The sequence below is a fragment of the Hermetia illucens genome, chromosome 2 (assembly GCF_905115235.1).
Source record: "Hermetia illucens chromosome 2, iHerIll2.2.curated.20191125, whole genome shotgun sequence".
Lineage (NCBI taxonomy): Eukaryota > Metazoa > Arthropoda > Insecta > Diptera > Stratiomyidae > Hermetia > Hermetia illucens.
In genome coordinates, this window is record NC_051850.1 from 102,345,490 (window position 1) to 102,359,306 (window position 13,817).

General features: G+C 40.1%; 1 protein-coding gene across 1 annotated transcript; it reads left to right on the forward strand.

Annotated features, from left to right (window-relative positions):
• Nucleotides 1-1,237: 1,237 nt before the first annotated feature.
• Nucleotides 1,238-11,746, forward strand: LOC119648515 (transient receptor potential cation channel subfamily A member 1-like). Its single transcript, XM_038050283.1, has 7 exons — nt 1,238-1,265; nt 1,329-1,426; nt 1,852-1,968; nt 2,033-2,195; nt 4,599-4,711; nt 4,775-4,934; nt 11,227-11,746. The coding sequence occupies exons 1-7, from the start codon at nt 1,238-1,240 to the stop codon at nt 11,532-11,534; spliced, it is 987 nt and encodes a 328-aa protein (XP_037906211.1). The 3' UTR covers nt 11,535-11,746.
• The last annotated feature ends 2,071 nt before the right edge of the window (nt 11,747-13,817 follow it).

The window sequence follows — 13,817 nt, forward strand, 5'->3', positions numbered from 1 at the left end:
ACCGGACGGACCAGACGGACAGACAGACAGACAGACAGACAGACGGTAAACCGATTTTAATAAGGTTTTGTGTTTACACAAAACCTTAAAAAGGTTTAAAGGCCTGAGGTAGCGTAAAATTCTTTCGTTTTATTTTTACGGTCATTAAAACCATGCCTCTCGCCCGAGCAAGTTATTGTCAAGATAAAGTAAATCTGCCACTGCACGGTGCAATTCAGTTGAAATGCAACAAGACTTATGACTTGAAGTGTGCCCAATGAAATTCAAACAAGTCGGGAAACCGGAAGCTGGACGCTTCAGGTACGAAAGGTTTTGTGTATTTCTTAATACGTAGCACGTAATATATCCATATATTATGTGAGAGTATCCACTTTCGGGTGATAGTGACATTCATAGTCTTCAATTTTCAAAGAAGCAACAAATTTGACGTATTATAACTTTGTTAGTAATAGCGCGATTTCCACCAAACTTGGTAAGATCATGGTCTATATTATTGCCTATATCACTGCAAAATTTCATGGTACTAGGATGAACTTAAGGGGGGTTTCTAACCAATTACAAAAAATTATAGTAATATACCATTATTAACTTTATTTAAACAGATATCGGCATGGAAGGTATTTCGGAGCCTAGGCACCATATAGTGGCAGCCTCCTGATTTTTTTCAGATTTTTCGGTTTGGTAGTTTCTGAGAATGGCCCCCTTAAAGAAGTAATCACTTTCAACCCCCGGCGCTCCCCACCCTTCCAACGAATGTCCAAACTAAGATCAGCTTTGAAAAGTACTAATCGAGACCTTTAATTTGATACCCCACATGACTATATTTGATGAAAAAAAATTTTACACCCCCCTTTTGCATGTATGGGGACCCCCCCTTAAATTCGACGAAAAAGGATGTAATTCACTGTATGTGTGAGCGTTCACAGTTCCCACCTTCTACCAAATTTGGTGTCAATCTCTGTAACCGTCTCCGAGAAAAATGCGTGTGACGGACAGACAGACAGACAGACAGACAGACAGTAAACCGATTTTAATAAGGTTTTGTGTTACACAAAACCTTAAAAAGAGGTTAGATGGTAGTCATTGTGTTAAAGGGAATACTACATTTAGGGAAGCCCGCCTATCTGCGATGATTTGCTTATAAGAAGTACTTCCCTTTTGCCACCATTTAATCTAGGTTTTGCCCGAATGTCATATCCAAAGATTTTGAGTAGGCATGCATTCTAGAGCTCTCGGCATGGCATCGGCTTCCAAAAGCGAAATACGTAAATAAAAAGTGCTAGTTGGTCCCTTGTTTTAATAACGTATTATCAATAACACAATTCCAGGCTGGCCGCACAAGCTGGTATCCCTCTTATTTGTAGTTCACAGTCAACGTTTGCGCCCCAATGCACGCTCCTACTTGCTACAATTAATAAATCACAAAGTACGTTACCTATTAAGTAGTAAACGTATATATAATAATACTAATCGTTGGCTCAACAATCCAATTGGGTCAGGGCCTTGAAGTCCGTTAGAGCACTTTATTTAAGTCCGGAACGGTACACTACACGATTACAATATCCTGTAGGAGGCAATGTGGACAGCATTGCGCTCGTCCGAAATTATTACACTGATTTGACTCAGGTACTCCTTCACAGCTGAGTCGACTGGTATCCGATGTCGAATTACGTTACAAATTCCACTGCCACCACTGAAATTTGAACCGCGATCTTCAGTACGACAGCCTTGTACTCTAACCACTCAGCTATCCAAACACAAGATATACAACTATGCTTTAAATATTATTATTTATTGTTTGCATTTCACTTTTCATAAATAACCTGAAATATTTTCATGTTTTCCTTTCAGGTGGGGATCTACGTGGTAATGTTCCTTGAGATTCTCCAAACGTTGATTAAAGTATTGTTGGTTTTCTCTATTTTAATAATTGCGTTTGGATTAGCATTCTTCATACTTCTCTCGAAGGTAAGACAGGAATTTAGTTCAGTGTGATTCGGCAACTTGTAAACCAAATTTGCCAAATTTTCAGATTGCCAGCGATCAAGCAAATCATCTATCTTTCTCAAATATACCAATGTCGCTGATGAGAACATTCTCAATGATGTTAGGTGAATTGGATTTTGTCGGCACTTATGTTAATCCTTTCTACAATAACCAGCTGAAGCTAGCGATTCCATCTTTCGTTATTCTGAGTAAGTACAAAGACAAATTTTATTTTCCTTTAGGCTTTTCCTCATCCCGGTAGCGGGGTCTTCTCGTAAGTATTGAAGAATCCAAATTCCAATAGAAGAAGGATGAGCGGAAAGTTTCAAACATAAATAGTTTTCTAGTCTTCATATATATCGGAAAGATTGCCCTCAATCTCAGTCCAAAGGTCAGGTCACAGTGTTGTCTTTTTTAATAAAGATTTTGTACCTTTTGAAGTTCATCAGTACCTTAGTACTTCTGGTCGTTTTTCAGTACTTTTTTAGTACCCATTAGTACTTTCCAGAGCTTTTCAACATAAACCGAAGCGAAGTTAATATTGTGCTGCTCCTATACAATAACACAAGAAGAACACTAGCGCAGAGTAACCCTGGTGGACTCCGCTCTGGACCTCAAATTCCGAGGATTTTACCTCCATTCAGCACATGACATTTGGTGACACCTCTTCAGTTGCTCGTTTTCGTGGAGTCGGCCGTGAATGTCCTTCACAGGACCATCACAAGATTTGCGACCACATGCAAGCTCTTTCGGTCGAAGTTGAATTGGAGGTGGCAGTTCTCTATCATTGCGAAAGTGAACGTAAGCAACCATCAGAAGGTGATCCCTTTGTCTGCACCTCACTTGGTACCCCAAACCATGAGGCAACTCCGAAATCTACTGCAAATCGTAAAGTTGTCAATCTGGTTGCTCGTACCGTACCAGTTGCAATCTAATTGACTTTATGGTAAGTTCTACGCCCGAACAATGTGCCATCAATTACTAGGCGATGGAAGCTGTAGAAATCCACAAACCTTCCACCATCACCGTTGCGGTCGCCAAGACCGTGCTTGTCCATCATATGTCTAAGCAAGGTGATATCAGAGCCCCGTTCGGAGAAAGCTTCCTTCTCCACTATATCGGAAGTCTTCGTTGATGCATAACACTGTACAATTTTGATGCTCCTTAACCTGGACCAGCTTCCAGGTTACAAGAACGTACCTTATGGTAGTCATCAGAAACAATCCCACACCGACAAAAATACATTGCCGCAAGCGGGAGAGGAGCACTCTCTAGAGTCCCACCATTTTACATCGCTTAAACCCAGAACGTCCAGCTTATATGGTTCAAGTTCTCGCTCGAATTGGAGAAAGTGAGCATTCTTGGGACCTGTGATACCGTTGCCGTCCCTATCCGACCCCGAAAACGTTCGAGAGGTCCGGTCCCAGGATGAACCCCTATACTAAGCCTCTCTACCTAATTCAGAGAGTTTCACTGGCTGCTTCACTTTTGATCCACTGTGTTCAGACTTCACCCTTAACCTTAGAGCGACAGAGATTTCAACAAACGTCTAGCCCTCCGTCGGTTTAATGAACAGGACCAGCGGTCTAGTCACCTTTCGTTTCTTCGCAATTTGTTGTTCCGCCATTCGTATCTACCTGCAACGTATGAATGATACTCTGGTATACAAAAAGTATTCGAAAGTATTATAAAACGGATGGACAAAGGCCAGTAGAAAAACTCCGAAAGCTCCATTCAGAGTCAGTCGACAAAGACAATGCATCATTACCGAGATTTAGGAATGGTGGACGTAATCGAAAGATTCAGAATTTTGCGAGAGTAGCATCATGAATATCAAGGCCAGTGTTCCGTAGCTACTCTTCAATAAAGATGAAAAGATCAAACTAGCTACATCCAAGGTGGTCTGATGTTACCCTTTCAATCATGTCGCATTTTGCGAATGGAATTCACTGAATACTGATTTTGATGACTGCTAGACAGTGTTACGGAGTGGATCTGTAGAATCAGTCAATGGTTATATGAATTTGCTACATTTTGTGCAATGACAAATCATAAAATGCTATGTCGGTATCTTTCCGTTTTAACCTAATATTGTGGCATCATATTCGAAATCCCAAATCCCCAAAATCAAAATCTATCCACATTTTTCATTATATGAGATTAGTTCAAATTTCCTAAGAATAGGATCAGTTATTTTGGAATAAATTGCGTAAGACAATCAGGCAGACTACAAATCTGTATCAAATGGTATAGTTAAAAAGGACTATAAATCTTTATCAAATGGAATAGTTTTGGACTTTACTTTGCTTTATAAGCAAAAAGGCACTTCCTACAGAAAACTGGAACCTTTCCTGCATTGTCTTCCGAATACTACTAATCGCTTTTGTTTTTCGTGTGCCATCAAAACCCAATTACTTAACAATCAACGACCGTTGAAATACTCTTCTTCGCATAAAGGTGAAATTGTACAGAACTCCCAAGACTTATAATTATCAAGGAGTAACTAAATTCTGGGAAATAATAAAGTTATATAAATATCTTTGGGTATCTGATAATATTGTTTTGCAGGACATCTTTTAATTACTGTGTTGTATAGCTGCTCTTAATTACAGGTCTCTTTATGATTCTGATGCCCATTCTCCTGATGAACCTGCTCATCGGTTTGGCTGTAGGCGATATTGAGTCAGTTCGGAGAAATGCTCAATTGAAGCGATTAGCTATGCAGGTAAAAGCAATATAATTCGATTTACGTGGTAATCCACATTTAAGTATATTTTTCTAATTTCAGGTAGTTCTACACACTGAACTGGAACGAAAACTGCCTCAAATGTGGCTTGAGAAAGTTGACAAAATGGAGTTAATCGAGTATCCCAACCATACCAAGTGTAAATTGGGATTTTTAGATTCGGTTCTTCGTAAATGGTTTTATAATCCCTTCAGTGAAGATAGTAAGGAATCACTTATTATTCTATTCTTATGAACACCTTTTCCTTCTCTATGTTATTTCAATACTTAGGGAAATTTTCATCTAGGTTAATCACGTTGACATTCATACTGCATAATTAATAAATTTAAAGCCAGAAACTCTTATAGATAAATAATTCTCCTCATTGTTAAGGTTTTGTGTCAAACAAAGCCTTCTTAGAATCGGGTCGATATCTGTCTTTCTGTCTGTCACACCAGATTTATTCGGAAATGGCTAGTCCGAAACCACCCTTAAGTTCATGCTAGAGTACAGAAGGCAGTGGTATGAGGGATAACATAAGGCATAACTCTGGGAAGTTTGAAGGAAATCCAACTATTATTAACAAAGTAATAGAAGGTAAAACTTTTATATTTTATGTGAATTGCATACATTCTAAAACGTGCATGACGTCATCATATCAATTCGTCAATACCACAACAGGGTGAGGTCACACGAATGGAAGGTCGCAGGGAAACATTTCGTTTTATATGATCAATTTATATACATGCATATATAAGTATAATCTTGTGTAATAGGCAATGTTCGTTTGTTTACGGTATATGTACGTGCATCTTGTAGTTTGCCACCCAAAATCACGCTACAAGATCTGACTGACTGGTTAAAATTCCAAAAAGTAAGAACGGCCACTAAAGGGATATTTGCATGCTTCTTACTGTCGAAGGTGTTCGCTAAAATCATCTTGAAAAGCATCAAGGACCAACTCGAAGGATTGATCGACATAGAACAGATTGGTCTCCGCTCTGAATCTCCCTGTACCGGCCATATTAACGCCCTTCGAATCTTTGTAAAATAGTGTTTAGAGTTCAGTCCAAGTCACCACCTCACCGCTGCTTTTCATCAGTTTCGAGCGGCAGCAAAAACTATATCTTGAATATTGTATGCAGAGAAGAGAAAGAGAAGAGAATCTAATAGCTAATATCAGAGCGATATATAATAATAATGATAATCGTTGGCATAACAATCCATATTGGGTCATGGCCTGGGCTGGATGAGATGAAGGAGTTCAATGGACTATGTTATCTTTCCTGAAACACATAGACTACACTGATGAGCTCTCTCACAGAATGTTGGACTCCCGCAAACGGTACGCCGTCGGACTAGTAACTAAACACCTCGCCATCGTCAGAGAGCTAGCTGGAAACGTTTGTCGCATTGCCTGTGTTTAAACAAAGATCTTGACGAATCTCATCCCACCTTCCATAAAAAAAATGTGATAGGCGTCGTCCACAACTGCATTGCAAAACACACAATCAGCAGATCGTGCTGAAAACCTCCCTGCCCACTTAGGAGCTATGTAGGTAAAGAAATAGTTAGTCCCACCATGGTTTCGGGTCAACCACACATCTAAGTTGCCAATGAGCTGCGTAGTCCATCTGCCTCTTACCTCATTTTGACAAGGAAGAAAGAAGGGCAACGAGAATCACTCCCGCAATCGCTAGTCACCGCAAACCTCACGATATACCTCGTTACCAAGAGCATCAGCCCATACCTCTGCGCCATAGAGCAAAACAGACTGCGTTGTATTCATCAGAAGATGACGTCTGCGTTGGTTAGCTCAAGGCCAAAAATCCAGCTGCAACCTTGTCTGCTGCTACTTTGTTTGCTCGAAAAAGCTCATCTTTTAGTCGAGGGTCAGTCCAAAACCGTTGGTTTTGACTGGATTATCGACTCCCCGATCGATATGAGACACAGGGTTACGATTTTCTTTTCAGTCAGGATGAGTACTTCATTCTTTTCAGTGCAAGATTGAAACCATGACCATCCTTCTCCCATCCTCTAGCGCCTCATAGAGCAGAGTGCGTTTTCTCAGATAATTCCTCGATATGCGTAAAAGGTAGCTCGAGACGTGGAAAGTATTGCCTAGTATGCCCAGAATATCTTCCTATCGTACGGAATTATATTTCTGATCTGAAGCGTTTCTGATCTGAAGCGTTACGAGGAGCACCCCCCGTCGAGCTCAGCAATTGTGTACTTCCGCTCCATGAACCGCATCCACGACTCACGTGTCAACATTCACTGTGGATCACCCTACTCCAAAAGCGGAATGCCGCCAGAGTATTCTAACACAAAACAATAACTAGTGGAGAACTGGACGACTGCAATAAATTCACATGAAAAGCACAACCTTGATCTACTATAACTTCTTTATCTACATTACGATTCTCGCGAAACTGATAAGTTTCATGAATTTCTACAAAATTATGCTTTTATTTCGACAGGATTTTTCCACTGTGTTCCCAAAATATAGTAATACATGTACTAATTACTTAAGCAGACGGATGAGGCGGATGAGATATAGGCGCATTACCGCAAATTGTTTGAAATTTTGTGGATAAGTGGTTTCTGAGCATGAATCCTGCCTTATTTTAAGGCTGCGTATTTTAACCGCTCACTTACCAACACAGCAACTAGGACCTTCTGCAGGCCCAAGGCCACATTCGAAGAAAACAATTTCACCTCCTCCTCTTAATTTCTATGAGAACCCTTTCAACTCTACACTAAATTATGCCATTCACAGTATGCGTAGAATTTCACAGTTTACTTAAGTTCATAAAATATTGTGCCAATACGTTTTGGCGTCTATAACTTTATTAATAATAGTACGAAGAAAATATTGGCTTTATTCGAGCAGATTTCGGGAAAGAGATATTTTCAGGCCTGAACGTCGTGTAGGAATGTCATTGTGATTTTTTTTTTCAAATTTGTTGTTTCTGCAATTTCTGAGAATGGCTTCCGTCTTTAAGTTTATACTTTTTCACGCTCAATTCTCCTAACTCGCAACCTCCATTAAACTTAAAATCAGCTTTATAATGGGCTAATCAATTGCTTTGATACCTAACAAGGCTATATTTTGCAAAAAAAATACGCTTCCAATACGATGGTGTACACGTGCATGCCACTGGCTTATAATTTTGTTCAAAAATATAACTATTTATTAGTACGAGCGGATGAAAAAATTAAAATTAATAATAATAATAATCGTTGGCGCAACAATCCATATTGGATCAGGGCCTTGAAGTGTGTTGGAGCACTTTATTCAAGACCGTATTGGTACACTGCAGTACACTGGGGGAGGCAATTTGGTCAGCATTGCGTTCGCCCGAGATTATTACCCTGATTTGGCTCAGATACTCATTTATAGCTGAGTCGACTAGTATCCGACGTCAAATCACGATATAAATACCACTGCCACCAGTGAGATTTGAACCGCCACCTTCCGTACGACAACCTTATTCTCTAACTACTCACCTATCCGGACACAAATTAATATTAATTCGAATATATGTGAGCGTTCTTCAAATTGTCCAAAAATTAGTTAAAATTAATTTGTCATTTTTTTCACGGCCAGCAATTGGAGCTTTTTACACCGGCCTCGTGGCTGTCCGGTCTTCTTCCCGGCGCTCCACCACAGCACTTCATCCCCCAGCTAAAACCGCTCACGCTTACTTCCAGTGCCGTCTGCCTGCTGGAAGAAAGCCTGTCTTAAGAAATCCGCCTTGAGCTTACCACCGACGCACAGTAGGTCGAATAATCAATCTAGGTGGGAAAAGTCAAAGTCAAAAAAACCTAAAATTTTTAGGAGTCCAGCAGAGGCCGTTATTTTGATAAGCCAAATAAGTAAAAACAAACAAGTAACAAGTAGACGGAGACAGTTATGCAAATATCGAATTCAATAATTTGGTATTAGTGAATTGTTATCGACCGTGAAAACGGCGAGTTTTTTAATTCATTCATTCAGTTTCGCATCACCTAACCACTTCAATTGTTTTTCAAAACTGGAAGATAAGTGTATATTTAGGGGGTCATCCCGGTGTCGGATCCGCGGAATCGAATCTTTTTTGGCATCAATTGTATCTAGATATAATTTAGTATATATGAGTGTCCGGATAGCTCAGTGGTTAGAGCACTGGGTTGTCATACGGAAGGCCGCGGTTCAAATCTCGCTGGTGGCAGTGGGATTTGTATCGTGACTTGACGTCGGATACCAGTCGACTCAGCTGTGAATGAGTACCTGAGTCAAATCAGGGTAATAATCTCGGGCGAGCGCAATGCTGACCACATTGCCTCCTACAGTGTTCTGTAGTGTACCGTTACGGTCTTGAATGAAGTGCTCTAACACACTTCAAGGCCCTGATCCAATATGGATTGTTGCGCCAACGATTATTATTATATATGAGCAAACCGATTTTTTGATATTCAGAGTCGTTCGGAAATTATAGTGTTAAACACATGATAAGTCACATGCCAGATTTATGTCGATCGTCGTAATAAAGCTGGTATTTATCGATCCAAATGACGTTCGAATGACTTCGCTAAAAGACCAAGAATTGAAGCCAATGCTGTACATGTGCAGCCTGCAGCACCATGTCTGGATCGGGAGTAATGAAATGGCCTAGAAATTTCACCTGCTTGAGAAATTTGCACTTTTCAACGTTGGTAATTAGGCCATTGCCATGAGGCGTTGAAAATCGAACTCGAGAAGTGCCAAATGCTTGAACTCGGTGGAATATGATCTAAGTAAAAGAAACGGACGTCCAAGCTTCGTAGTAGAGTTCCCGCCACACTGTACCAACCAATAGTCATTTGTATGAAATCGAAGAGTGCGAAAGGTGAACAAATTGGTGTCTTGAGAATATCTTCGAGAGCTTAAAGGATTTCGTGCTGACCATCAGGACCCATGCTGCATATCCACCAGCAGCCCTTAGTGACATAAGAAGTCTGCCCCTAATATGGGGACACTGACCACTCATCAGCTAAAATGAAGCACCGCGAAAAAGTCCTACGCAAGCCAACACTCACGTCTGCCCGTAGCCGTGAATTGTGATGGGCGTGAAGTTTGCAGCCGCTAATTTCAGTTGCCAATGGAAATGCTTGTTGGCTCTGCGAACAGAGAGGGCCGACACTTCTGCGCCCGCGGCTATTAGATAATCGCTGCTAAGGTGGTCGTACACTGTAAGGCGTCATGTTGCTGCGGTTCGGGTAGATGCCGCTACGTCCCACAGTGAACCCAATCTTTTGGATTCGCGAGAAAAGTCCATGGGCTGATACATTTTATGGTCTGATCTGCAGAGCCACGATGGTACCATACACGCTAGAGTTCGATATGGACCGCAGCGCGGATACCCGAACGCTCATTTCTCAAGGCGGACGTCAAACATGTTCGCAACCACTCTCTCTCAGAGCGTTTATCGCTGCCGTCAGTGTGATCCCACTTGCTTTCTCAATTTTGCCATGTCGATGGTCTCGCGGACACCTCCCCGACCACGGGGTGCGCAAGTTTTATAATAATAAAACACTTTGTAAATATACAGAATTTATTTCGTTACTAAATCGACTATAAAGGGTATCGACTATAAGACTAAGACTAACTAACTATGCACCATACACAATCTTTTATAATTGATGCAGTATATTATTATCAATACACAGTACATTTCTCATATCTTATCTATAAGTAATGTGTTTGTTTTCCCAAATCTTATAGGACCTAAGGTCAAAATATCTTTGAGATATTACACTTTGTGTATTTTTTTTCAAAATTTAAAAGTCATTAAAGTCTAAGGAGAAACGGAACGTTGCGCTGACTTAAAACGAATTGAACGGGATACGCTCGATTTCGAACAAACAGAAAACTTAATAAAATTACAATGAACATTTCAGATGAAAAATTAAAAAAAAAACAATCAAAAACACTGGTTTAGGGACAACGATCAATTCCAACGACATTGGGATTGTCAACTGGGTTTAGTTTTTCAATTTCTCGCGAGTTGTGGGAAGAACATCTGAACGTGTGAACTAATAACTTGACAAAAATACTTGGAACAATACAAAATCGTCTCCTTCGTCGAAAATGTTGGCTCCCTTCGCAACAGCTCTTCTTCGAGTAGCTCCTTCTTCTTTGGCAATGCGTTTTTCTTTTTTATTTTTTAATCTTCTTCCTCACGCTCCAATTTGTCGAGTTCAGATACGATGTAGGGAAGCATTAGTCGATCGGTACGTGGGATGATGACATGCTTGATGACAGGGAACATGACACCAGCATCGTTGTCCTTGTTTGTGTGAATCGAGGTCAGCGATGTTAAGTTCTCTTAACATACAAACTTACACGTAAATGGATATTTTCACAAAAAGATATGGATTATTTGTTAACAACTCATTATCAACTTTTCTGATATAAAAAAAACAATTGGCTTATAATTCTCTTAAAAATTAAAACTATTCAAATTAAATTATAACTGCATAAACTAAACCAGGTTCGTCAATTCAAGGTGCAATGGATATGGCTCTCGATACAAACGACGATTTCATAGACACAGAAATAGCAAAGCAGAAACGAAAACTTAAGGAAATCAGTAGAGTTTTGGAACAACAGCATCAACTTCTGCGTTTAATTGTTCAAAAAATGGAAATAAAAACGGAAGCAGACGATGTCGACGAAGGCGTATCCCCTTCAGAGCTACGTCCTTTAAGCGCTTACAGCACGGGCACATCCAGATGGACCTCCCCGCGAATCCGCAAGAAACTGGCAGCTGCACTGAGCTTCAATAAAAGCATGGGTTAATCAAAATATTGATGTTAATGTTAATTCAATGTTTACATGTGTTTATAAATGTCTTGGAAAAATTATTTTACAAATTATTGATTCATGTATTTTTCTGTCACCAAGAACGTCAGCTACATAAAAACGTTGATTTCAGGAAATAATTTACCAGAACAATAAATGTTATGTTTTCATTGTTTGTTTTAAATAAAATGATTCATATGACACCTCTACCTAAAAGATTTTCTTTGCTTTTAACGACTACTAGATTTACTTCCTAAACATGAATTTACAAAGTAGACATAAGCGTGCAGCCAAGCTACACAAAACAGAGATGAGAGCGATAAACATGATGAATTCCAATGATAATTACCCTCGGAAGAGAAAGTTTACAATTACGCTTTAACTTAACACTAAAAATCCGGAAACCGAAAGGTATGAAAGGTTTTGCGTTACCCTATGTGAGGAACTTTCAGTGCACGGCAGTTGAACCTGCATAATAACTTTTCAATATCGATATACACAAATACATTGCTCTCCAAAGTACTCTATCGATTATAGTTAATTGCATACACACTAGGAATTCAACGTTGTTAGCAAATGTGAAGAAGTTCACGTAAAACAGATATGAAAAAATCGGGAAACCTAAAACTAGACGCTTCGCTGTATAAATTCGCGCATAAACTCTGAAAGAAACGAATTAAAAACAATGCGGAGTTGCGAATAGATTGAAAGTGAAAAGCGGTCGCGTAAAATCAACTGAGTGCGTTTAAAAAAATAACAATTTAAATATCAATAATCACTTCCCTTTGTCCACTTTGTTTGCTCTACATAACTCCCGAATTAGGCGGGGGCGTTTTAATAAGCAATTTTAAATCTAGGTTTTGATCGTACAGTGGTGAGGGTAACTTATGCTAACCACTCATTCTCTAGTATCCATTTGGGCCCCGTATTTCAATCGTACTTGTAACGAAAAATAAATTATAAACAACAAATTATAATGAAGAGATTTACCATTCTGCGCAATGGTCAGTAAAAATCGCCTAGTTATTGAGTGTAAGGTGAGTGCATCGATAAGCCTAACCCTTGAAGCGACGAAAGAGCTACCACTGCCAGTAAAGCCCGGATTGGTTGGGTCGTTTGTCGACTGTGAGAGCAGATAGATCCTCAGATGTTTCAGGTGCTTGGAATTTGAACATATGGCGACAAAATGTGGAGAGAAAGATTGGTGGAATATACAGGGTGCGGCAGCATAACTTCCTTTTTTCAAAACTCAATAAAAACTATTGCATGCATCGGAAAATATTTATTTATTTTTTATAATGTAGGTACATGTCTAAAGTTTTTATTTACATTGTTTTGAAGATCAAATCTGTTAGGTGACGTCCCCCATTCTCCATACATTGCGTAAACCGATTTCTGGCGTTTGTCATGACTCTTGTTAGCATAGCAGGTGTTATGTTGGCAATTTCTTCTTGGATGTTGGTCTTCAAATCTTGTAGGCTTCTTGGACGGTTCACATAAACACGGGATTTCAAAAATCCCCATAGAAAAAAATCACAAGGGGACAGATCAGGAGAGCGTGCCGGCCATTCCAAATCGCCTCTAATTGAGATAAGGCGCTCTAGAAAGTGTGTGCTCTTGCACCGTCTTGTTGGAACCAAGTGTCCCCCAAATCCAAATTTTCTAGCCTTGGGAAAAGAAAATTCTGTAGCATGTTTACATACCGGTCCGAATTCACTGTCACTGTAACCTCATATTCCTCAAAAAACCAGGGACCAATAATTCCAGCTGAGGAAATTGCACATCACACTGTGACTTTGGGTGAATGCAAAGGCTTTTGATGCAATTCTCGAGGGTTGGTGTCAGCCCAGTAGCGCATGTTTTGTTTGTTAACCGACCCACACAAATGAAAATGGGCTTCATCGCTAAAAAAAACAATAGCACCCTCGGGAACGACATCAAGAAGAAACTCACACGCGTTCATCCGAGAATTGAAGTCACGTTCTGAAAGTTCCTGCACTATCGCCATCTTATAGGAATGAAAATGAAGATCATCACGAAGAATTCTTCTCACAGAACGATCGGATAGTCCAAGGGCAGATGCGTGTTTGCGCGCAGAACGCCGTGGCGATCGCAACATTGACGCTCTCACTGCTTCAATGTTCTCAGGTGATCTAACGGGCCGAGGGACTCCAGCTCTTCCTTTTGCCGCACTTGCAGTTTGTCTGAATGTAGTGACCCATGTAATAATTGATTTGCGGTCTGGGACGGGAGCCAACGAGGCTAAATTAAAGCGATTCC

Bases quoted from the DNA above. Each gene is read 5' to 3' on its own strand.
- LOC119648515 (XM_038050283.1), top strand. From the start codon at position 1,238: ATGGCATCGGCTTCCAAAAGCGAAATAC. The intron at 1,427-1,851 runs GTACGTTACCTA...TTTTCCTTTCAG, and splicing joins TACAATTAATAAATCACAAA to GTGGGGATCTACGTGGTAAT. The intron at 1,969-2,032 runs GTAAGACAGGAA...CCAAATTTTCAG, and splicing joins TCTTCATACTTCTCTCGAAG to ATTGCCAGCGATCAAGCAAA.